This window comes from Mauremys reevesii, linkage group 6 (genome assembly GCF_016161935.1).
Source record: "Mauremys reevesii isolate NIE-2019 linkage group 6, ASM1616193v1, whole genome shotgun sequence".
Classification (NCBI taxonomy): Eukaryota; Metazoa; Chordata; order Testudines; family Geoemydidae; genus Mauremys; species Mauremys reevesii.
The window spans coordinates 91,470,485-91,497,274 of NC_052628.1; the positions used below are offsets into that span (position 1 = coordinate 91,470,485).

General features: G+C 41.8%; 1 protein-coding gene across 9 annotated transcripts in view; it reads right to left on the bottom strand.

Moving 5' to 3' along the window:
- TRPM3 (transient receptor potential cation channel subfamily M member 3) overlaps positions 1-26,790 on the bottom strand; it is a 600,384-nt gene that overhangs the window by 174,743 nt on the left and 398,851 nt on the right. For all 9 annotated transcript variants that reach the window (XM_039544762.1, XM_039544757.1, XM_039544760.1 and 6 more), the window contains exons 2-4: positions 11,581-11,660; positions 10,408-10,612; positions 1,637-1,850 (exon numbers count right to left, since the gene is read on the bottom strand). In XM_039544762.1, coding sequence (XP_039400696.1) covers positions 1,637-1,850; positions 10,408-10,612; positions 11,581-11,660 — 499 coding nt within the window. The remainder of the gene's footprint in view (positions 1-1,636; positions 1,851-10,407; positions 10,613-11,580; positions 11,661-26,790) is intronic.

Below are 26,790 nucleotides of genomic sequence, written 5' to 3' on the forward strand. Positions count from 1 at the left end.
GGTTGTTCTAACAGTCTTATTTGACTATGAATAATTTTTTGGCACAGGAAAAAAAACCTGTTTATATCAATTTGGGATTTTTTTTGGTTGTCAGCTACAATTATGACACTTTGAAAATGCTATAATGTACATACAGCTTTTTCTCTTAAACTCCAGTCTTATTCTACAAAACACAATTTCATATTCAGTCCTGTGAAGACATCTCTGCAGCTTGGTTTGCAATGCTCAGTTGGTGAACCTATTGCAATATGGTCGAAAGGTCCACAGACGGATGCATTTTTAATTAGGATTTTCTATCTATATCTGCCACACTCAACATAGCATTATCTGAACATCTAATAAAATTATCACCACCCCAATTTACAGGCCAACCCTTGTTCTAGTTTCCTTCTTCCTCCCACTGAGGCATTGGGGATGTTTAAAAAAAAATATCAAGAGATTCCACCTCCTTGTGTTTCTGCTGTAGGTGTGGGAAAGCTAAGTAGAAGACAAACTTTCCAGACAGCCAAAAAACAAAGGAAACTGGGCTAACAATTACTCCAGTCACCTTTAATTCAATATATATTAAAAAACAAAGTAATCTCATTAGGCATGTTCTGAACTGAGCTTCAGTATATGTAGCACCTAATCCAAATCCCACTTAAGTCAATGCAAAGATTCCCATTTACTACAATGAGCTTTGTATCAGGCCCATATTATCAATGTGGGAGAATGAATATGCTACTCTCCAAAGGCACTGAAAGGGTTAAATAATGCTGAAATATTGATGTAGTGTAGCTGTGCTGACCCAGGTACAGATAATGTTCCACAACAATTCACATGTGCATACTTCAACTTTACATACTATCATTCACCATATGTAGAATGTTTTGCCTCACCTCATTTCCCTGCCCCCACTTCCTGCTTCCCCATCATTTCAGTCTCTCCATGACAGTAAAACTCATGTGGACAGGTAGAAAATAACTCCATGTCAGGGCTCTAAAATTTGGATGTGTTCAACTTTGCATATAAATTGAAATGTTATCTCTCTTTCTGCAAGGACAATTGGAAAAAAAAAAACCTGAAAAAAAATCAGACTCCTAATCCATACGGGGGTGGGGAATGACATTTATTCAGATTAAAGGCTCCCCCCCCCCCTCCCCAGGCACAGAAAACAGAAAAACTCTTTTCTCTGTCACATTTGACTTGTTCTTATAAGTGAAAGATAAAAGTTGCCTCTTCTTTTTTTGGATACAAATATTTTCCTTTAATGAGGTGGAAAGTTTCTTGTTTGTAATAACTACGAACTAGCTACCCTTTCAGGCTGCTAGCTGCAGATCACCCCATTCCATAAATGGTACCTGGGCCCACTGATGTTAGTCTCACAAACTCCCCTCTGACAAAACACTTCAGATTGTCTCACAGCAGGTTTTATTTTTTGGACTTCACAATCTGCCTTTCATGCTTTAATAAACCTTTTATTCTTGGAGAGCTGCTCAATAGGTATTATTCTGGCATTTTCTTGTTAATGCATAATAAAAAAAGATACCATAAAATGGTTCAGCTTCTCTTAATTGGACTGATTCTAAATCATGATGGTAAAATGATGAAAGCCTCCCTGATGCCACAAAGCTCTTATTTTAATGTTGCTTGTTACCTGTGTTTACTCCTCCAGTGAATATCCATGCTCCAGTTGTCATGGCAGCTTTAATCAGACCTTTCCCAAAGACTTGCTTGAGTTTTGGCTGAAGTTCAAAATTCTGAAGGCCTCCATGCACAGAGATGAGAAGCTTGGGGAGCTCAAGCTGCCATTCTTTTGTCATCAGGTGTAGAAGAAGATCAGGCTTTGTGTCAAAAGACACACGTACATACTGCAGAATTAAGGGCAAGGATAAAGAAAAAGGTTGCTTATGACTCATGATGTGTAACACCAAGAAAATATTTAAAAACGTATAACTTTTGCAACAAAAAAATTAATTAATCGTAACTTTGATGGTTTAAAAAGCAATTTATGAAACTACAGACCATGACATTTATAGTTAGCAATTTCACAGAGGTTACCCTCTTCAAAGCTTTTTGCAAAAATTAATCAATCCTCACAACACCCTTGTCAGGTGCTAATAGATAAATATTATCCTTAATTTACAGATGACGACATTAAGGCAGAGAGGTTAAGTGATTTGTCCAAGGCCATAGGGGCACTTGGTATCATACTTCCATTTAGAACTCTCTTTATTCCAGACAAATGTATTGAAAAACATCTACAAAATATGTAATAGTGGACCAGGGGCAGCTCTATGTTTTTTGCCACCCCAACCATGGCAGTCAGGCAGCCTTTGGCGGTGTTTCTACAGGAGGCCTGCCGGTCACGCGGATTCGGCGGTGGCTTTGCAGGTGCTCTGCCGGTCCCGCACCTTTGGTGTACCCGCCGCTGAATTGCCGCCAAAGCCGTGGGACCGGCGGACCTCCTGCAGAAACGCCGCCGAAGGCTGCCTGACTGCTGCCTTCACGGCGACTGACACACTGCCCCCCCCTTCCCCCGGCTTGCCACCCCAGGCACATGCTTGCTGCGCTGGTGCCTGGAGCCGCCCCTGTAGTGGACATGCCTGCTTTTAACTTAAGGTTAAGGGTTGCAAAGTCGAGCACTCAGAAGTTAGGAAATGACTGAATTAAGGTTCCTCTTTCAACTTGTTTCACTTGTGTGGATTTAATGAAGAATAAATTATTATACACTGACTGATGTTACATTTTAAGGCCAGAAGGGCCCATTAGTTTCACCTACACTACACTTTTGCATAAGACAAACCATAGAATTTCACCCAGTACTTCCTGCATCAAGCCCATAACTTCTGGTTGAGCTAGAGCACATACAATTATTCTGGAGCCTTCCACTAATATATTTCTTTCCCCTACCCCTCATGGTTTATCAGCATAACCTTCAGATCCATTTTACATTATAAGAAGAAATGTGAGTAAACAAATCTGAGTGGGTCTTCTCAACAGGAAGAACCAGCAATGCAAAGGAAATTTAAATCTTAGAAACTCCCCTAAGAAAAGGCCAAGCGGCTAAAATATTGGATTCTCTTTTCTAGAGAAGAAATGTGTCGACTTCTTATCTTATTCATTTTAGCTCTTGTGGGGGGCATTTTCAGATTGGTGTGCCTGGGATAATTCTTTTGTAATTACTTCAGATGTAATTTAATGTGAATGGGATAATTCTTTTGTCATCACTTCCAAGGCACTCACTAAATTATGAATAAATGCTTTTAAAACCATTTTTGATCATATTAATAATTTATCCCTCTCAATTTTGTAGTGGAACATTTGACTTTTTCCCTTTTCTGTTTAGATTCTGCTGCCACTCCTGACTTCCTTCACCACCACTTGCTCGGAAAGATTTTTAAATTTAACGATGAACTTGAGCCAAACCACTGCTCAGTTCCATCAGTCTCCCCATGTCTCTCTGGCTGATATCCACTTTTCAGCTCCATAAGTGTTTATATTTTTATAGAAGAGAATTTGGCGCTTATGAAAGAGGCCAAACTGACAGCATCACTATTTATCAACAGAACAGGTACAATATAGGAAGCAGAAGTACAAGCTTCACCACAGCAACCTGCCCAAGTGCTTTGCCTCCCCACTGAACCACTTTAGACAGGCCACATCATAGGATGAAAGATTAGTTCAAGTTCCCATGTCCATTTAATCCATGGCTTGACTATTAAGCATGTCAACGAGAATGTCACTTAATACTAGCTGTGATTATGATGCTTTATTTTCATATCAAGGAGTTAGTCAGAAACTCAAACTCGTTTCTCATTGACCAATAAACAGCTAGATGGCTGCAAAATAGCCCAACCTAGGTTAGAATTGAACTACAGTAGTAATCTGGAGGTAAAAATTTTAATATCCTGATCCATACAGTTCTCCAACCACAATGCCTCTATTAGAGTACATATAATTAAACTGCGGTGTGAATTGTACCTGGCTGATTGTTGATAACAATGATAATTTGACGGAGAAACTTACAAACTCACTGCACAGACTCATTCTGCTGTTGACAGACATGACACTTAAGTATTTCTGAATGTTCCCTAGATTAACATACTCCCTAATACTTTGCCTTCTGCAACGCAATCTGGCATTTCCTCCTGTATTTTATCAGTAGTGGCAACTGGATGATAACATGACCATTTTACCTACCTCAATTAACTGTCCAAAGTTTCAGATGCTTTTCTAAACTAAGCTGAATCTCTGAATCCTTTGCTGTTTGTACCTCACAGCAAAAGGCCTGATCCATGTCTCATTATAAACAAGAGGAAAACTCTCATTAGCTAACAGAAGCAGAATAGGGTCTTTATTAATATTCTTTTAAATATTTTAGGGCCTTTTTCAAATCCCAAGAAAGTCAATGGAAGCACTCATTGATTTCAATGGGCTTTGGATCTAGGCCAGGGATGGGCAAACTTTTTGGCCTGAGGGCCACATCTTGGTATGGAAATTGTATGGAGGGCTGGCTGGGGCATGGGATTGGAGCAAATGGGGGGGATGAGGGCTCCGGCTCAGGGTGCAGACTCTGGGGTGGGGCTGGGGATGAGGGGTTTGAGTTGCAGGAGTTCGGAGGGCGGGAGGGGGCTCTCGGGTGGGGCAGGAGATTGGGGCACACATGGGGGAGGTGAGGTTCCAGCTGGGGGTGCAGACTCTGGGTGGGGCTGAGAATGAGGGATTTGGGGTGCAGGAGGGTGCTCTGGGCTGGTATCAAAGGGTTTGGAGGGCGATCAGGGCTGGGCAGAGGGTTGGGGCATGGGGTGGCTCGGGTGCAGGATTCAGGCGGTGCTTGGGGGAGGGATAGCTCAGTGGTTTGAGCATTGGCCTGCTAAACCCAGGGTTATGAGTTCAATCCTTGAGGGGGCCACTTAGGGATCTGGGGCAAAAAAATTGGTCCTGCTAGTGAAGGCAGGGGGCTGGACTCAATGACCTTTCAAGGTCCCTTCCAGTTCTAGGAGATTGGTATATCTCCAATTATTACTTTATTATCTTACCTGAAGTGGCTCCTGGAAACAGCGGTCCACCCACCCTCTGGAGGCAGGTCCATACAGTTCTGCACACTGCCCCGTCTGCAGGCACCATCCCCACAGCTCCTATTGGCCACGGTTCCCAGACAATGAGAGCTGCAGAGCTGGCACTTGGGGCAGGGGCAGCATGCAGAGCCCCTTGGCTGTTCCTGTTTCTGGGAGCCACTTGCAGCAGATCAATGCAAGCCCCCGACCCCACTCCCCGGCTGGAGCACTGGAGCGGGGAAAGCTCCCAATTCCACTCCCCAGCGGGAGCTTGAGGGCCCAATTAAAAGGTCTGATGGGCCAGATGTGGCCCACAGGCCGTAGTTTGCCCACCCCGATCTAGGCCTTTGTGTATTTCATTCACTTTTTACTCCAGAACCCTTATTATTTCAAATGCTGTTACTGTATTTTGAATATCAACGATTTGCTATGTCAAAAAATAAAACCCATTGTCTTTTTCATGGTTTAATGTCAAAGGATTATAGATTATCCCGCCTTGTTTCTCTCTCCCTGCACTAATGGCTTTTTAAGATCTTTTCTGTGCAGTTTTGTCAAGTCTCCTATATTTTTAAAACCTAAAACATATTTTTAGGTGTGGCTGATTTCCAAGACTCTTTAATAAAATACAACACATTGAAGCTACATATGAGAAGCTGTATCTATCAAATCCGTTTACCTGCCTCATAGCCACAATGATGCATTTCAACATGAAAGAACAATGTAAAGGACACTAAGCCTTTTCCACAGCAATAAAATTTCTGTCTTCTGCAGTTGCAAACATATGCTAGCCACTCAATGAGCATGTTAGAAATATCATTTGAACACTTTGGATAAGCAGGAAGTTATTAAAAATAGAACTAATATATTTAATTCACTGTGAACCTTTCAAGCAGCCATCATTCATCCAACCTTGTATAACCATGACCAAAGCAACTTTAGTTCAGCAAAGCAGAGTTAATTAGAAATCTGTATAGGATTCAAATGTCCCAGTTAATGCAAGGGGTTCCAGAATTATTTGTGTGTTAAAAAGAAGAGGATAAATTCAAGACAGCAGTTTAATTTGGTCCCTTAAATTCAATGCACAGTGCAGCAATGCATGGTTGTTCCCACCTGGTCTACCAAGGACCAGACCCCCAAAATCTTTGTTCAGTCAATTCATTTTTCATATTTTGGAGTTTAATTAGTAACTGACATTCAAGCAACGTTTTGCATGCGTGTATTCTTGGGGTTGATATAAAACCTGATGGCATATCATGTACTGTTTTATAATTCAGTAGGAGCCCACCTAAATTCAAAATTACTTACTCAGTAAACCAGGTACCTCATTCATTAAAGAGGGATTCTCAAGGTTTTCAAACAGGTGCCTTTTACTGCATCTCTCAAATCTAGCTAGCACATCTGTTGGATGGTCTCTCTCTCCACCCAGGAGGAGATCTGTTGATGACACTGACTTAATTTTCCTGTCTCCATTCTTCTGATAGCCCTTGACCTCTTTCAAAAGATGATGGAAGTTAGCATGGCTCAGCCTCTTTCCCAGCCCTTTACTGTTCCTTTTTGTGTGAGGGAGGTCTTTTTCAGGAGCAGAACATGTGGGCAGAGGACCACAGCAATGTGGCAAAGTGGTGGTCCCTGGCAAATAAAACCCCAAACATTTTGAAGAAACTCAGCAATTTATTGATTGAGCCATGTAGCTAGTTTTTGGGTAGGGGAAGATTTGTATTTAGTGCCAAAAGGCCTTTGGTAATAAAACAATTTAAAAGATATATAAAGAATTTGATAAAACAGCAGAAGGATGGTGCCAGCAAATAGATGAGAGATTAATACATGGAGGCTGGGTAACTATATCCCAATGAGCTGTGCTACAAGCTCTGTCCTGCAAATTCTGAGTTTTGATTTGTTGTTGTAGGTTTATATAAAATTTCATTTTATTAAAATAAAATCCTACTTATTTCCTCTTCTGGGCTTTCCAGTATATCTTGTCTAGTGTGTTTCTGTTATGGCTAGACAGTAAGCTCTTTGTGGGTAAAATTGTCTGTATTTTTATGTCTGGTACAGTGCTGAGCACATTGTGCTTAATTACAATAAAAATAATTAATATTAATAAAGTCTCTTCTTTTTTTAATGTGTGCTTTATTTTGATTGTAAGAGGGAAAAAAACCATGGAAATTAAACCTGAAACTCTAAAGATATTCCTTAACTTAAATATTGAGTTCAAGGAAATGTTTATAAAGAAGATTTTGCTTAAACTTGCAAAACCTGTTATTTTCTGTCTACCTGTGCTAATACTGGCCACACCACAAATATTGTATATACATTTGAAGGGTGAAATTTGTTGAGTATTAACAGGATTAACCATTTTATAAAACCAAAGAAAATTTTGACTAATTTCAGATCTAGAAACTTCCCCCTTCCCATTACATTTCCTTGGAAATAATCTTTCTACTTTACAACTGATGAGTATAATTTTTTGTTCCTTGCCATATTTTAGAGTGCTTGAATTGCACAGGTTTGGTGAGAAGCATCCTGCTTCCACTGAATGTGATATACAGCACTGTGAAATGGGTGGCTTGATTTATTCCCTTTAGACAAATCTTATTTCATTTTACTAAACTAGACATATTTGTATGCTCTTTTCTGTTAGAATGAATATGAGTTGATTCACTTTATCAATTTTCAGGTGCCACTGAATGGGCATTAGAGGTTCGTTAGAAAATTATAGTGTTTCCCTGTGGGTCTATCTGCTTCTATATCTACTCAACATGAGTGACACTGTGTTCTGATATTTCACAGAATTACTATCTCAGAAACAGATACAGGTGGAAATTTTCAAAGGCACAAATTGCAGTTACACACCTAACTCCCACCTAACTCCCAAACCCTCCAATCCTTTGAAATCCGCCTACATGTTGATTTACTGACTCTGACAGGCATGCTGTCCAATATGTAAGAGAAATAAAATATATTTAAAGTTTACCAAACATGCCAGACAGTGACAGACAGCGATTTACCAGGATTCTAACAATGTTATGAATTAGCCAGGAAGTGTGGGGGATGTTTGTCAAAGAAAGGGAAAAAGAGGAGGAAGCAAGAATTAATAGAGAAGGAAGAAGTTATAGTTAGGGCTGTCAAGTGATTAAAAAAATTTATCAATTAATCACAGTGTTAATATTATATAATATTTTTGGATGTTTTCCACATTTTCAAATATATTGATTTCAATTATAACACAGAATACAAAGTGTACAGTGATCACTTTATATTTTGATTACAAGTATTGCACTGTAAAAAACAAAAGAAATAGTATTTTTCAATTCATTTAATACAAGTACTGTGGTGCAATCTGTATCATGAAAGTTGAACTTGAATAAATGTAGAATTATGTATTAAAAAAACTGCATTCAAAAATAAAAATGTAAAACTTTAGAGCCTACAAGTCCACTCAGTCCTGCCTCTTGTTCAGCCAATCAGGTTTGTTTACATTTGCGGGAGATAATGTTGCCCACTTCTTGTTTACGTCACCTGAAAGTGAGAACAGGCGTTCTTACGGCACCGTTGTAGCCGGCATTGCAAGACATTTATGTGCCAGATGTGCTAAAGATTCATATGTCCCTTCAAGCTTCAACCATCCTTCCAGAGGACATGCGTCCATGCTGATTATGAGTTCTGCTCGATGACAATAGAAAGCAGTGTGGACTGACACATGTTCATTTTCATTATCTGAGTCAGATGCCACCAGCAGAAGGTTGATTTTCTTTTTTGGTGGCTATGGGTCTGTAGTTTCCGCACTGGAGTGTTGCTCTTTTAAGACTTCTGAAAACATGCTGCACACCCCACCTTGGAAGGCTCTTCAGATTCTTAAACTTTGGGTCGAATGCTATAGCTATCTTTAGAAATCTCACATTGGTACCTTCTTTGTGTTTTGTCAAATCTGCAGTGAAAATGTTTTTAACAACTTTCGTTGTTTTGAACAATGTGTGCTGGGTCATCATCTGAGACTGCTATAACATGAAATATATGGCAGAATGCGGGTAAAACCAAGCAGGGGACATACAATTATCTCCTAAGGAGTTCAATCACAAATTTAATTAACAATTTTTTTTTAAAAGAGCATCATCAGAATGGAAGCATGTCCTCTGGAATGGCTGCTGAAGCATGAAGGAGCATATGAATGTTTAGCATATCTGGCACATAAATATCTTGCAATACCAGCTATAAAAGTGCCATGCAAATGCCTGTTCTCACTTTCTGGTGACATTATAAAGAAGAAGAGGGCAGCATTATCCCCTGTAAATGTAAACAAACTTGTTTGTCTTAATGATTGGCTGAACAAGAAGTAGGACTGAGGGGACTTGTAGATGCTGAAGTTTTACATTGTTGTTTGTTTTTTGAGTGCAGTTAGGTAATAAAAAAAATGTACATTTGTAAGTTGCACTTTCACGAGAAAGATTGCACTATAGTACTTGTGTGAGGTGAACTGAAAAATACCATTTCTTTTATCATTTTTACAGTGCAAATATTTCTAATAAAAATAATATACAGTTTGATTTCAATTACAACACAGAATAAATATATATGAAAATGTAGAAAAACATCCTAAATATTTAATAAATTTCAATTGGTATTCTATTGTTTAATAGTGCAATTAAAACTGCAATTAATCACGATTAATTTTGAGTTAATCACGTGAGTTAGCTGCGATTAATCGACAGCCCTAGTTATAGTACAACTCTAGGGGATACTAGAAGGGTGGACAAAGGGAACTAGGAATTTAAGACATTTACTAATGTACCTGGAAGCACACCTGAACAGTTGGTGTTGCACTGGCAGAATAGGTACTGCCAGAGGATATGCACATAATTTCTGGAAGATACAGCTAAGCACAGGATAAAGAATTAGATGTATTCCCACTCCCAACCTGAACAACACTGCAGAAAAAACAGCATTGTTATCACAGGACATTGGTCTACTTCACTATTCACCTCCCCATGAAAAACATCCATAGAACTTTGGTGTGAATTGGAAGAAACCACATAGCATATAATATAACTTTCCCTGAAATATTAACTGACTTGCCCTTAATCACTCAGTATGTCAATGTCAGGAACCTAATCCAGGTAGTCCAGACATCCTATCCCTTACTCTAATGACTCAATGACGGTGCCTCTATCATCATACCCAGTAGCCCCTTTCCTGTAGCCTTTGTAGTTGATTTTATGTTATAGTCCAACTATCTTCTTCCTTCCATGACCCATGAAACCTAGAAAACATACGGTTTTATAGCAACGAATTAAGTAAGAAGGAAGATACTTTGTGAATGCCTTTTGTGGTTAGTAGCATTATTTAGTATTCTAAGAAAGGGTTTGTTTACCATGGCTTTATTGGAGTGACCCCCTCCTTGAAACTCAATGGTCCCAAAGGCATCAGTTGGGCTGAGCTGAGTGTGCTTGCTGATGGACCACTTCTCTGACTGGTTGTCATTTCGAGTGAGTCTGCTTTCATTTTTCTCATTCTGAATAATGGAGATACTTGGAGTCAGTCCAACATGTTGACCTATTAGACGCCCACAGCAACACCTACGGGGGTAAAGGAAAAATTAGTTGCATTTATTAGCCTAAAATGCAACAGGCTATATTTAAAGACACTTCTTGTATGCAATGCAAAGTCTTAGAAAGTCACTTTCAGGCTGAAGTGATTTTATAGAGTGGCCAGAAGTCTTGTCTTGTAGCAAATACATTGAAATGTCTAGGAAAGATACCGTTACAATACAGATATGACTTTTTTTTGACTTGTGATTCTCCTTTGTTATGTCTTGTTTTTATTTAAAAACTAAATAAAAAAGTGATTTGTTCTAAATATATAAAAAAAAGCAAAGATTCCCCCCGCCCACCAATACATTCTATGCGTTCCCACAGACTACATTAAGCAAAATAAAACATTTTCACATGGACATCAACCTGGGTTTTTGCCGCCCCAAGCGGTTGGGGAAAAAAAAAAAAAGCCGGGACTGGCGGCAGCTCCACCGCGCCGCTTTCTTCTTCAGCGGCAATTTGGCAGCAGGTCCTTCCCTCCGAGAGGGACCGAGGGACTTGTCGCCAAAGAGCCCAACTTACTGCCCCTCACCCTTGGCCGCCCCAAGCACCTGGAGCCGGCCCTGACATCAACATATTTTAGTCATACATGAAGCTCATATCTATCAGTCCCTTACAATACTAGCCCCTCTGTCTCTAATATAGAGTACAAATATTCAAGGGACTGGAATACATCACCAAGAAAATGAACAAGTTAGAAATGAAACACTGATATAAATTTAGGTTTTGTTTTTCAATTGACACCTTCTGCAGTGTATAAAGTATTGGTGCCATGCCTCATGGAAATCCATCTCTCTGAGGGTTCCAAAATATAAACCAATCTTTGTCCAGCATACTCAGAGATTTGGAAAAAAAATATTATCTATGCAGTCATTTTTTTGGTAATTATACAGTTTCATTTTCATAGTATGTAGCAATACAATACAATATGTAGCATATAGCAATACAATTACCTATGGGGGTCTTTGGTGCTGGGTATGATATGAACACATTCTCTCTTGTAAAATGCTCTCTCTATCCATGATTTCTGAGCCTGAAAAAGAGAGGGTAAAAATCCCATAATCTTTATTTGTTCATTAAAGAGATAACTCAAACATGGAGAAAATCTTTAATTATTGACCATGCAAACATACTGTATCAGTAAACATTTTCCATCAGAATTTGGGTGCTTTTCAAGCCCATAGCAATAAAAAGTTCAATATATGTAAATTTATAATATTTTCACGTTTATTGGCCAGATACATTTTATATTTGTGCCTACATTCACATGACAGTAATCATTAAAGCACAACAAATTAAAACAAATAATTGATCAAAGTTTTCTAGGTGGCAAGAAAACAACCTGTCCTCAATTTATAAACAGTTTTTTAAAGTACTTGGTTACTTAAACTAATGCGGCTATGTTTGAGGTATAGTACATTTTTTGAAATTAAAAAACCCACTAAAATATAAATTAATGGCTATCCACTATTTATCCACTGCAACATATTGTAGAAACTGTGGTTAAACAGCATATCATAATGTCACTTAAAGTGTCTTGGAGAAAAGAGCACATACAAAGCAGGAAATGATACTTGTGAAACAAGGGAAGCTTGAAATATAAAGGGACAGATCCTTATTTGGTGTAAATTGATGTAGCTCCATCAAATTAAATTAAGCTATGCTGCTTTATACTGTCTGAGCTTATAGCCACGAATGAACTCAGTAATGTAAAAGATTTTCTCTCAGTATGATCTTATTCCCTGATAGAAATGAAGAGGTGTGGTGGTTTGTTTATTTTTTGAACAAAAGAGAAATCTATCTTCAGAGTTTTTGAACTCCTTTTAATTATCTGGGTAGTTCTTGATGGATCAAGTGAGTGGGTGTCCTGGTAAATTACCCAATGGATTCCTGCAGATAGAACTTAATCATTTAATATTCAGTTGACTGAAGGAAAACTAAAGGTAAATCTTATAAAGCATATGCAAAGAATAAAATAATATTTTTACAGTTACACAACAGAAACAGGGATATTAATACTAATCACAAACAGGTGAAAGAGAGCAATGACTTATGAAACATACTATACCAAGTGGATGATGTTTAAGGAACATGAAGTGAATTTCAGACAAATTTAAGCAATGTGATGACTATATAAAAAAGAGTGGAAAAAAAAGAAAATCTGCCTCTAGGAAATGAAGTGTGACATAGATAGGATGAGAGAAGTCATCACTGCTTGATATTCCACTTCCTGTCAACTGTCTTGCAACACAAAATATCTGCAACTTATTTTGATCCCTGAGGCCCATGTTTCTTAGATGTGTGCAAATCAGTTTAATCAGAGAAAATCCTTCGGACTACATGAATTTTCACATGTGCAGACTTTAAAAACAATGTTACATCTCTGCAGTGGTGTAAAATCACCTCAAATCTATTACTTCACATTGAATAAAAACTGTTCTCTGCATTTTTCACTAGGAACTGATTCCTTGTTCTTAATCATTGACTATTTAGCTGAGGGAGTTATATATTTTACTCTTGTTATTTTTAGTTTGAAACCAATCTACCAGATTACAGTTTAAAAAAAAGTCAGGATTTTACATTATGGAAGGAGGCATCATAAAGAGTAGAAGGCAACCCAAGTGACTACCACTAGCCAGGACTCAGAGAGGATTTAAGGAACTCCAGATGGAGCTATGGCAGACACTCCTTTCCCGCTGGGTGGAACAAGGGCTGCTATGATATGGAGCTCTAGGGCAAGGTGCGCATATTAAATATACAGAGAAAAACTATTTTGTAAAGATCCTGGAAGTCCAAGAAAAGAGTGTAATTTTAAAACAGACATTATTCTCTTTCTCTGTTACGAATAGGGTGACCAGAGAGCAAGTGTGAAAAATTGGGATGGGGGTGGGAGGTAACAGGCATCTATATAAGAAAAAGGCCCAACTGTCGGGACTGTCCCTATAAAATCGGGACATCTAGTCACCCTAGTTATGAATTCCGGTAGATACTTGAAAGGCTCTGAAATACAATCAAAATAAGTACATAAAATGCATAAGAACCATATTTTTGTATGCCCTACTATTCTGTTAGTCAATATTAAATTGGCCAATTTTCAGCTTAGTAATTTAATTGAGTTTTCACACGTAATGAGCCATCTTCGTATTAGCCAACTAGGTTTTTAATGGGTTTCAATGTGAACTTTTTTTAAAAACTTCAATTGAATATTTACCTACAGTGAATACTTGTAGCAGTTGAAATCCAAGGCATATACAACTTGGGACAATGAAGAGGGGAACTTCAAAATTTTGGGGCAGGACATTGTTTTGTTTTACTAAAACATTACAATTACAAAGCCACAGTTATTATTCAGGTATCACTTTCTACTATTGCCTTAGGAAAGGGTTTGTCAACATAAGTAGAATCATATTTATGAATCACTTTTGTTATACATGTTAACATTTCTCAAAATAAGGGAAATTCAGTCATGCTAAGTTTACTTATTTATTTTAACATTTAAGTAAGTGCCTGACACATCTATACTCTTTCTGGAAAGCATAAAATAGCTGTTACATGCCACATTTCTGGATGACTTCCTAAATAATTTCCTAATACAAAATACCCCCACAAAATTCTCTCTCTCTCGGTAACATGGCAGGATTCCCTAGAACTTTGCCTTTTTCATATAAATCCAGAAAAAACAATTTACATCAGACTTTGGAGAATTCACTAATTAAAAATATGCCTAAAGTACCTTCTTTAAAGATACATTCAGTTCCTGAACTATCTAAACAACAACAAAATCAAATAGAAAATGAACAACAAAAGAGACTTCATAGAACAATACTTTTTTTTTTTAATAAATGAGCAAGCACATATTTCACAAAGGTTTAAATAGTAGGCCAATTTTATGTATTAGAAATTACAATATTTTATTTGCCTATTCATAACTCCAATTGAGATTTTGAAGAAAAAGGAGATATGTTAAATATAATAATATGCCCTTGAGTTTCTATGCCTGTTTTACATTTAAAAAAACACAAAGAATGTTTGGAAAACTGTTAAAAAAGCAAATTAAAATAAAATCTTGTTTTCACTCTAGCAGAAGAAAGCTTTCTACTTTTTAGGTCTTAAAAGATCTATTACCCTGACTGCCACAGGCACAATACCAAATATTATGGTTTATCTTTTCATAATTCACTGTCACCTTCCACCCCAAAAAGAAAGCATCCAGTTGTATTGCACTGAGCCAAGAACTTCCTGAGACAGATAATTTGCAGAAATGAAAAGGATAATAAAATTACTTGCAACATGGTCTTCACTGTAGAGTCAAAGGCAGAGATAAGTTACTAGGGAAACTTAACTTTAATATTGTTATGCAAGTCAGATATGAACAGTCTAAACTTTACATGAATTATGATGTGCTATATGAATTAATAAAATAGCAAATGATACAGCTTGTCTTTGCTTTTCATTATACCACAAACACGGTCTCTCAGTGCTAATTAGCAAACCCAAAATTAATTCAATGGGTTTAATTAATAAATTATCTTTCATCTTTTATCCTCAGACTTAGTTTGCTTTTAGTTTAGTTCCCTGGACTCAATATTACTTTCTTCTAAAAAGTAAAAAAAAAACAAACCCAAAACTAACAACAACAACAAAAAGATCAAAGGCTGACAAGTATCTATATAATATATAAAGTATATATATTTTTTTACCTGAGCATCAAATTTAGGTGGTGTCTAAGGCAGTCCCAGAGCATATTATGTTGCCCACATTTCACTGCTGCTGGTCATTCTGCTAACACACTCATGACTGCCCACTACGCAAGGCATTCACTCCATTCTGACCCAAGAGATATTAAAGTAAGCAATGAACTTGCGCCCATTAGCTACTTGGAATGTGCTGCTGTGGGATTAGCCTCATTAAGAGTTCTATAGACATTCATCCGCAGCCCAAAAACACTGCTTGATTTGAACATCTAATCTGACGCCAAAAGAAAAACAAATCCCCTGAGAGCTTGGATTTAACTGGCACAAGCCCTGACAGGCTCTTTTTTTAATTGTATTTTATTTTCAGAAAGGCAGCTTGTGAAAGTGTGATTCTGAAAGTTGAACTCAGGAAAACAAATCCTTCAAAAGAAACAGTGTACTAAACTGGAAACTGACCACACAAGAGATATTGTTAATCTCTAAAGAATGAAACGAGAATGTTTATTGGGCAACAGCTAAGAATCTACATAAAATATAAACATATTACAATGAATCAACAATGGCATTTATTCAAGGAACCTAGGTTTTGCAACTGTTTCTTGCTCAACTCTCACGAATTTATCACTGCATAAACCTAAATGTTTGAATTTCAAACACAGGGACAGCTGCGGTATGCTTGTATTAGTTAAAAGTCAATGACATATTTGACTTGGGTGACTACAAATTTGAGGATCAAAGCATGATTGCAATGGTCTGGCATTGAGGCAGAAGGAGAACTTTATAAATCATCATTTTACATTTGAATATTTCACAAAGAAAGCAATCATACGTTTCAGATGGGTGACTAGTTTTGAGAAATAAATAAGAATGAGCCCAAATCTTAACCCAATTTTAAAGTTTTTATTTTGATTTTTAAAAGTTTGGATGAGTTTCTCTCCCTCCACACACAGACACACACACTATTCTTGTCCCAGATACACCTTCCAAATTTATTGAACTCCACTAGGGTCTGGTAATCTCTGGAAGGTTGGGTGATACCTGAAATTTCTCACAAAGTGTTATAGTACCCAGAGGCCTCCCATGGACAAAGTGAGCACTACATTCTGGGGTTACTATGACCAAGGGAATCTCTGTTGCATGTAAGATTTGACTAGAGGAGCTAGTCAGAGTGAAACAGACAGTGTGAAACATGGAGAGATCTTTTCAGTGTGATACCAACCAAAGTGAGGGCCTTTGGAGAACAGGGGGCCAGTGTCAGGAAAACAGCTGGCGAATGAGAGTCTGTTGGGGGTTAAAGAGTGAGGTTTGAGAATCAGAAGAGGAGTAAGATGATTTGGGGATTTAAAGAGGGATTTGATTTGGCTGAGAGGAGAAAGGGAAAAGAGTGGGACAAAGAGAAGCGAGGGGGACAAGACAGAGATCAGAAGGTTTGGATGTCTGCATAAGCGTCCAAACTTCCCTTCGAAGTGTAAGTACTTTGCTGGATCAGAGTCAGAGTGCTCATCAAAACGCTGAAAGACCAAGCTCCAAACTTTCATTGGGGCCCTTTTGACCTCAGTGCCCAGGCTACATTTACCACAGACTTGCCTTGTCTTCCCTCCCCATCCACTCTGCACTGTTTCTAATTTAGGCCCCAGCTCAGTGAGGCACTTTAAGCACACATAGTCCTGTTGATTTCATAGGGCTACTTAGGTTTTAAAGTTGCTGGACCTAGGCCTTCGTTTGTAAACGTCTTGGGGGCAGAAATCATATCTTGGGAGGTGCATATCATACCTTTGGGTAGTGACAGAAATAATAAATCATCAGTATAAACTACAACATGCATTAACTACTCCTGGTGTCAACCTGTGACATTGTGGGGATTTTTTCACAAGATATTGCATTGGAAAGTTTCTACAAATGCCACTGATTCAACAGAGAACAACAGCTCTATCTGTAGGAGCTCTTATGGAGATGCTTTAACATTATCACATTATGAGACCATAAACTACCTATACTGTAGCTGTTCCTATAATATGAGTAGTAATAAAGAGAATAGTCCATAAATTCACAGCAGAGAGCTATTTTGTTTGCTGTTTTATATTGTGTAAATTACACAATGGAATAGCACTCTATTCTCTTGATCAATGCTTTTTAAAAGGCTGACACTGCTCATTTACAAACCTACAGCATAAATGCTATTAGAATTTAAAACCCGGCTCACCATTAATGAAGTGAAATTGGGACTCCTAAAATCAGGAACAGTAGTTAGTAATGAGCTGAATATCAATTTCTCATGGGAGATGACAATGATTATTAAAAAGAGTCAGCAGCAGAAATCTCTCAGGACAATAAGTTCCATGAGAAGGTAATCTTCTAGGTACCAATGATGTTTTACTGCTGATCTAAGAATTCGAAGTTCAAACTAGCTCAAATAATTAACACGGAACCCTTAAGCAGCACCATTAAGGAGGATAATTTCTGGTAAACTCTGCTTTGTGACACTCCCCATTGGTTTTACCAGCAATCTCTCTAATCTCCCCTGGACAATGGTAGCAAAAACCTTCAGCAGGGCAGAAGCAGTGCTGAAAAAGAAGTTTGTCATCTGTTCTACAGTGGGCTAATGCAGCTGGACAGACACCAGAATATTTCTAAAGTAAATAACTTTGCACATTTTAAAAAATGGGTCAGATATTTACAAGTGGGATTTTCAAAAGCAACTAAGTGACTTGGGATCACCAGTCTCATTGAAAGCCAGTGGGATTGGTGATCCAAAGTCACTAAGGCCTTGTCTACACTACAGGACTATTTCGAATCTACTTAAGTCGAATTTGTGGATTCGACCTTATGAAGTCGAATTTGGGTATCCATACTAAATACACTAATTCGAACTTCTGAGTCCACATTAACGGGGCCGGCGTCGACTTTCAAAGCGGTGCACTGTGGGAAGCTATCCCACAGTTTCCGCAGTCCCCGCTGCCCATTGGAATGCTGGGTAGAGCTCGCAATGCCTGCTGGGGGAAAAAATGTGTCGAGGGCGGTTTTGGGATACTGTCGTCATTGAACTGTCAATCACGCCCTCCCTCCCTGAAAGCGCCGGCGGGAAATCTGATCGCGCCCTTCTCTGGTCGGTTACAGCGCGGACGCCACAGCACTGCGAGCATGGAGCCCGCTGCGATCATCGCTGCACTTATGTCCGTTGTCAACTGCTCGCACCTTATCGTCCACCTTTTCCACAGTCAGATGCTGAGAAATCGGGCGAGGAGGCTCCGGCAGCGCAGTGAGGAGAGTGGCGCAGACCTCTCAGAAAGCAGGGTACGCCGCGCCGTGGAGATCATGGTGGCAATGGGTCAAGTTCATGGTGTGGAACGGCGATTCTGGGCCCGGGAAACAAGCACGGACTGGTGGGACCGCATAGTGCTGCAGGTCTGGAATGAAACAGAGTGGCTGCGAAACTTCAGGATGCGTAAGGGCACTTTCCTTGAACTCTGTGACTTGCTGGCCCCTGCCCTGAAGCGCCAGGACACACGGATGCGAGCAGCCCTGAGTGTGCAGAAGCGAGTGGCCATAGCTCTCTGGAAACTTGCCACACCAGACAGCTACCGGTCAGTAGCGAACCACTTTGGCGTGGGCAAATCAACCGTGGGGGTTGCTGTGATTCAAGTAGCCCACGCAATCGTTGAGCAACTGCTCTCAAAGGTAGTGACGCTGGGAAACGTCCAGGTCATCATAGATGGCTTCGCCGCGATGGGATTCCCAAACTGCGCTGGGGCTATAGATGGGACTCACACATCCCTATCCTGGCACCAGCCCACCAGGCCAGCGAGTACATTAACCGAAAGGGCTACTTTTCAATGGTGCTGCAAGCACTGGTGGACCATAGGGGACGTTTTACCAACATCTTCGTCGGGTGGGCGGGCAAGGTTCATGACGCGCGTGTGTTCAGGAACTCTGGTCTCTTCAAACGCCTCCAGGCAGGTACTTTCTTCCAGGACTACAAAATAACGGTTGGGGATGTGCAGATGCCTACAGTGATCCTCGGGGACCCGGCCTACCCGCTAATGCCCTGGCTCATGAAGCCCTATACAGGCGCCTTGGACAGTGAGAAGGAACTCTTCAACTACCGGCTGAGCAAGTGCAGAATGGTCGTGGAGTGTGCTTTCGGACGTCTCAAGGGGAGATGGCGGAGCTTACTGACTCGCTCGGACATCAGCGAAAAGAATATCCCCGTAGTTATTGCTGCTTGCTGTGTGCTCCACAATCTGTGTGAGAGCAAGGGCGAGACCTTTTTGGCCGGATGGGAGGTTGAGGCAAATCGCCTGGCTGCTGTTTACGATCAGCCAGACACCCGTGCCGAGAGAATATCCCAGCGGGAAGCGCTGTGCATCCGGGAGGCTTTGAAAGCTAGTTTCCTCGCAGAGCAGGGTAACCTGTGACTGTCCACTTGATTTTAAGAGAGCCTGATCATGGGCCTGTGTCTGTATGTGTCGAGTTAGATCTGAGCTCACAAACCCGGTTCTCCAAGTTTCCCCCACTTCCAAAGCACGTTTTAAAACTAATGAAATGTAACAGTAATTAATAATAAATCTTTCGTTGACTTTGCATTTCTGTTCCTGGGTTGAAACATGGAAGCATACTGTGCTGGGTTCGGTGTGCACTGATGTACAGACCGCTTGTCCAATACAGGACGGACAGCCTCCTGCTCCTACATAGGTCTGTGGGGTGGGGGACGGTTTACAGTGATTGTGCATGTAGGGGTGGGTTTGCAGGAATGGGTGGGTTTGCAGGAAGGGGCGAGGGGTGCCGTCTTTGGATAGGGGTTTGCATGATGGCTGTGGGCTGTGGGTTTGGGTGTTGGAAGGGGTGAGGGGTGTGGGGGAAGGGTGAGTATCTGTCCCTGGATGAGGGCTCTTTTTGGGGCTCAGGGCAGCGGAGAGGCTCGTGGCTACGGTCGAAGTGCATGGTAAGGGAAGCCTGCCTTTACATTCGGGGATGGCAGGCGCCAGGACCCTGGACAAGCATACACATCAACGAATGACCCGGGGCAGCATACACCACACAGACTGACCCTGGTGCCTAGTGACTGCAGTCTGTGTGTGCCCTGCAGTTGACCCTGCCCCCAAGTCTGTACCCTGGTAATGTGGGCTATGCACTGCAATTGAAAATCCCCCCCCCACCACACACAAAGTCTTCTGACACGAGAAACGTGACGGAAACAGAGAGTAACAGCAAACCGCTTTTAATAATGTTATACACAGTGGGGGGTTGAAACTTGGATTTGGGACTGGGTGATCCTGTAAGGGAAGAACTTCTACAAATTTAGAGCGCGAGAGGTGTCTTGTACATTAGCGCTCTGCTGTGGTGCAGTGACAGTTCTCACGGCCCCTACCGCCCCTCCTTCTTGTAACTTTGGGTGAGGGGGGGACAGGACTTCTTGGCGTTGGAGGGCGGTTGCAGATGCAGTGCAGGGGGGCTCTCTCCTCCTGCCTGCGGTCCTGCAGAACATCTACAAGGCGCCGGAGCGTGTCCGTTTGCTCCCTCATTAGACCAAGCAGCGTTTGAGTCGCCTGCTGGTCTTCCTGCCGCCACCTATCCTCCCGTTCGATGTGTGTGCGATGCTGCTGACACAGGGTCTCCCTCCACTGTCTCTGCTCTGCCGCCTCTGCTCTGGAGCAGGCCATCAGTTCCTGGAACATCTCGTCCCTAGTCTTTTTCTTTCGCCGTCTAATCTGAGCCAGCCTCTGCGAGGGGGATGCCGGGGCAGTCCGGGAAAGAGCCAAAGCTGTGTGATGCGAAAAAGTAAGTGATTTCCTTGAACAGATACATGTTTGCGAACAGTGAACACAGTCTAGTCAGTTTCTGTGAACAAGACCATACAGGGCACCTAGTCTCACGAGATCTCAGGACAAGTTCGAGATTTCGGAATACGCTTTCAGTGGTTGCGGTCTTGCACAGGAGGGACGCCAAGCGGGGAGGGACAGCTGAATCCGTCTAGCAGCCAGTCCTGGTAAGCCTTACAGTAGAGTCTGCTTAACAGTTAATGGATAGCTGTGCCCTCCCGCTAAAGGCAATCTGGAAAGCATAAAGTCTGAGCCTTTTCCAGCCCCTCCCGGCAGTGCACGGGAAAGATCACTGTATGCTTTTCCTCTGTGGCCTCCAACACGTGGCTGTTAAGCGAGGGTCATTCTTATGCAAAGTAAAAGTCTACCATTCACAATAGTAACAGTACACTAATTGCCCTAATTAGATGCAGCACTTCCAGAACAACATTACCCTGAGGCGTGTCACTCGGAGTCAGAGAGAGCGGATGCTAAGAGAAGCCCTGCACAGACCAGGACCATATGCAGCAATGCTGGTGGAGGCGATGGTTCCTATGTACATTAGGATGTCCTGGCGCGGAAGAGTGTGCTTCCACGGAGCACCCAGCAAGGCACCTCTCCCCAGGAACCTCCTGCGGAGGCTTTTCGAGCACCTCTTTGAGAGCTTTGTTGAACTGTCCCAAGAGGATTATTGTTCAATCCCTATATGTGTGGACCTACTTTTTATATAGTTTTACATTGAAAAATTTTTATATAGTATTTCTATTTTTTCTATGCCTATTTTATAAAAAATAAATGTTTACACGTCTATAGCACTTACCGCCTGATCCTTCCCCTGATTCTGAGTCCAGGTTAACGGCAGGGGAGGGTTCGTAGGAGATCTCTGTGAGGGTGATGAAGAGATCCTGGCTGTCAGGGAAAGCGGGAGTGGGTTCGCTGTCGCCTGCGCCGTCCTCCAAAGACCATTCCTCATCTTCCCCATCGGCGAACATCGAGGAGGAACTGTCCCGGTACACTATTCCGTCCTTGGAGTCCACCGTCACTGGTGGGGCAGTGGTGGCAGACCCACCTAGAATGGCATGCAGTGCCTCGTAGAAGCGGCATGTCTGGGGCTTGGCTCCGGAGCGTCCGTTTGCCGCTCTGACTTTTTGATACCCTTGTCTTAGGTCCTTGACTTTCACACGGCACTGCATCGCATCCCGGCTGTATCCTTTGTCTTTCATGGCTTTCGAGACCTTCTCGAAGGTCTTTGCATTCCGCTTGCTGGAGCGCAGCTCCGAGAGCACAGACTCCTCGCCCCACACAGCGATCAGATCCATGACTTCCCAGTCAGTCCATGCTGGGGACCTCTTTCTATTCTGGGATTGCCCGGACTCCTCTGCTGGAGAGCTCTGCATCGTTGCAGGTGCTGCGGAGCTCGCCCCGATGTCCAACCAGGAAGTCAGATTCAAAGTGCCCAGACAGGAAAATGAATTCAAATTTTCCCGGGTCATTTCCTGTGTGGCTGGCCAGAGAATCTAAGCTCGGACTGCTGTCCAGAGCGTCAACAGAGTGGTGCAGTGTGGGATAGCTCCCGGAGCTACTAAGTTCGATTAGCATCCACACCAAGCCTAATTCGAGCTAGCCATGTCGAATTTAGCGTTACTCCACCTGTCGGAGTGGAGTACCAAATTCGAACTAAAGAGCCCTCTAGTTCGAATTAAATGGCTTCCTGGTGTGGACGGTTGAGCGGTTAGTTCGAAATAACGCTGCTAAATTCGACTTAAAGTCCAAGTGTAGACCAGGCCTAAGAGTATGTCTACACTGCAATGTGAGCCCAGGGTTAGTAGAATATGAGTTAGCAGACAGCAGGTTTGTTAATGTACAATTTGACTGTCTACACTCATTTGTAACCTCAGGTTATGAATTGTTGAACTCTGGGTCCCAACCTGGGGATCCAATATCTGCCCTGAATTATGTGGGCCTGAGTCCAACCACCAATCTCCCAGACTTCCTAGAGCCTTTCCAAAGTGTGGCAGCTCTAGCCTTTTGTTCTTGGTACAGTAACTCCTCACTTAAGGTTGTAGTTATGTTCCTGAAAAATGCGACTTTAAGCAAAATGATGTTAAGCGAGTCCAATTTCCCCATAAGAATTATGTAAATGAAGGGGTTAGGTTCCAGGGAATTTTTTTCACCGGACAAAAGAATATATATCTGTATATCTATCTATATCTATATTATACACACACATGCACAGAGTATAAGTTTTAAACAATTTAATACTGGTATACAGTGATGATGATTGTGAAGCTTGGTTGAGGTGGCGGAGTCAGAGGGTGGGATATTTCCCAGGGAATGCCTTACTGCTAAATGATGAACTAGCAATTGGCTGAGCCCTCAAGGGTTAACTCTCGCACTCTACAAGGCAGCAGGAAGGGAGGGAGGGGAGACAGCATCGCAGACTGAGACAGAGAGACACACCGTATGTGTGTGAGTGAGAGGCGCATTTCCCCTTTAAGTATACTGCCTTGTTAATTACATCAGCTTGCTGAGACTGTAGCAGCTGCTGCCGCAAGCACCCTCCATCCTGAGCCCTGTCATGTATCCCCCCTGCTCTCTGGAAGATGGGGTAAGCGGGGAACAGGAGCAGGGGGGAGGGGGACACCCTGACATTACCGCCCCTCTTCCTGCCCTCCCCCCCCCACAGCAAGCAGGAGTCTCAGGGAGTAGCTACAAGGCAGAGGGCAGCAGCAGCACATGGCAGTGTGGGGAGGGACAGCTGCAATTGCTAGCCTGCTGGGCAGCTGCTGCACAGGGAATTTAAGGGAGTGGGGAGCTGATAGCGGGAGCTGATGGGGGGGCTGCTGATCCACCCTGGTTCCAAGCCCCCACTGACTAGCTGCAATGGGCTGCTCTTTCTGCAAGCAGTAGACAAAGCAGGTGGCTGCCAAACGACGTTAGAAGGGAGCATTGCACAACTTTAAATGAGCATGTTCCCTAATTGATCAGCAATGTAACAACGAAACAATGTTAAACAAGACTACTTTAAGTGAGGAGTTACTGTACAGTGTGGAAAAATTTGACTCTCCAGAGGACAAAGAAAGCCTGTGGGATTCTGGAATACTTTTGATGGACTCCCACAGCTCAAGTCCAGTGGAGTGTGTCTATACTGCAAAGCACTAGGGCTTGAACTCTAGATCCCATCTTGACTCAACCTCAGAACCCGTGGGGTCCTGTGACCCGGGGTCTAAACCCTGGGTTCGTACAATTTGTGTGTAGATGGGAGGGGGATTAGGCTTGAGTGTGAGTTCAAACCTTGGGGTAACTCTGTAGTATAGACATATCCTTAGCTGTTTTGAAAACCCTACTCAACATTAATAAGAACAGTATTTGCAGTTAGGTTAGCTCAGGCAAAATTACAAACTATAGCAATTCAGATGTTTCAGGGAATAAGCTTATCATTAGTTGTAGTCAAGAGAAATTTCTCTTTCCCTATTGCACAATTAAGTGCAATATGATGTGTTTGTGTCTTCCCTGAAACATTGGGCATTGGCTGTTGTTGGAGACAGGATACTTCACTAACTGGAACATTAGTCTGCCCCAAAATGACTATTGCAATATTCCTCTAACTTTTACAGGACAGTTGTTACTGGAAGTACTATAGAGGCCAAGACATTAAACCTTCGTTTACTGTAGCTTGCTTTCTGTACTCTCTGTTCCTTTTCTATTTGATACCAAGAAAATTTTATCATCGGAGTTGTTCCAAGAACAATCTTCAATTGTCATGAAAATCAAGCTGTATTCAGCACACAGTAGGAGGGCACAAAATCTGGCCATTTATCATCACAAGTATCCCAATGTAACATTTACATTGCATTTGGAAGAAATGTAGTAATGTAAGAAGAATCTGAAAAAAATATATTTTCTTCAACAGTTTGCAATTTTAAACACCACCATATCCCACAGAGTTCTTGTCACAAAGTAATGGAAAAATATTACAGCTTTAGTTATTGGTGCCATGTAATACTACTTAATATTTTTATTGCCCATTGTATTTTTGAAGTATTATACAAATATGAACTAATTTATCCTCAGCATCTCTGTGAGTTAGTATTATTAGCCCCATTTTACAGAAGAGTAAATGGAGGCAGAGTGATTAAGGGTATGTCTATACTGCAATTAAAAACCCATGGCTGGTGTCTGTTAGCTGACTTGGCCTCGCAGGGCTCGGGATAAGGAGCTGTTTAACTGTGGTGTAAATGTTCAGACTCGGGCTGGAGCCTGGGCTCTGTGACCCAACAGTGGGGAAGATCCCAGAGCCCGGGGCCCACACGTCTACATCACAATTAAACAGCCCCTTGGCCTAAGCCCCATGAGCCAGAGTCAGCTGACATGGCAACTGTAATTCAACATCTGCAGTGTAGACGTACCCTATGAGACCTGCCCCAAGTGTGTGAGAGAGAGATGGGGGAGAGGGGTTGGGGGGGGGGATGGGAGCATGCAGGCAGGCATGTACGTAGGTCCTAGAATTGGTGCAGAGGCCTGGTGTCCCATGGACACCCTCCCTCCACCAGGATCTACAGGATTTGGGGGCAAACCAGCAGTTCAGTCCCTGTGGCGATCAACTGGTGGGATGAAGTGGAGGAAATGCAAAGAAATCCTCAATGTTTCTTTCCCTTAACTCCTTCCTGTGTTTTGCCACATGGAGGGAACAATTTGGTCAATGGACTTTTAACACTGGATTCTTGCTAGTTTCAGTGATATACTTCTGTACTTTCCTGAGTTTCTAAGGAGCAATAAACAATCTGTTTAAAGCAGCTATGGTCTAAAATTTTCTGAAGGAAAAAATGGTATTTTTAAGAATGTCTACACTGATAATTATGACGGATTCCAGAGTGGTAGATGTGCGTTAGTCTGTATCAGCAAAAACAACAAGGAGTCCTTGTGGCACTTTAGAGACTAACAAATTTATTTGGGCATAAGTTTTCTTAAAAAAAAAAAGAGTATATATTGGATTTTTTGGTCTGTTTTGATTTCTGAAATCCTCCGCCAATGCACGTGTGAACTCCCCCCCCCCACTTTCTTCTCTCCTTGCCCATGGGAACCTCTCCTTCCCCCATGTGGTAAGCGCCAGCCTCTCTTTCACCTGGGGTTTTCTTCTTCCACTCTCTCCCCAGGCACTTAGGGTCTGCTCCCAGCCCTGGTACATCTCATTTGAAATCACCTCAAACCCCACCAAAGCAAGGGGGAGTCTGATGCTACCTCTCCCAACATTCTCTGCTGACTCTTCACTGTGCATGGCTGTAGACAGAGTGAGGAAAGGAGTAGCCAGTTGCAGGCAGAAGGAGCAGATGGCCATGCTGTTGCAAAACACTTTCAGTAATGGCTTCTAGGGGCAGGAGTAGAAGAAAAACCTGGTTTCCTGACAATTCAGCCTGATGATCCTGAAGATGGCTCTGGTGTTCTGTGGGTCTGCTGAGAGGTTCCCCCACAAGATGTGGGAAAACTGTTGATTCTACTTTCCCTTGGAATTTTGCACCAAGATGAAACTAAAGGTAAACCTCAAAATACCTACCACTCAAACCCAAAAGCTTCACCATTCTGACACCAAGTGAACTCGAAACTAGTGGATTTTATACCTCCAATAATCACATTCTGTTTGCCTAACTTGTGCTTACAGTTTCAAATGCAA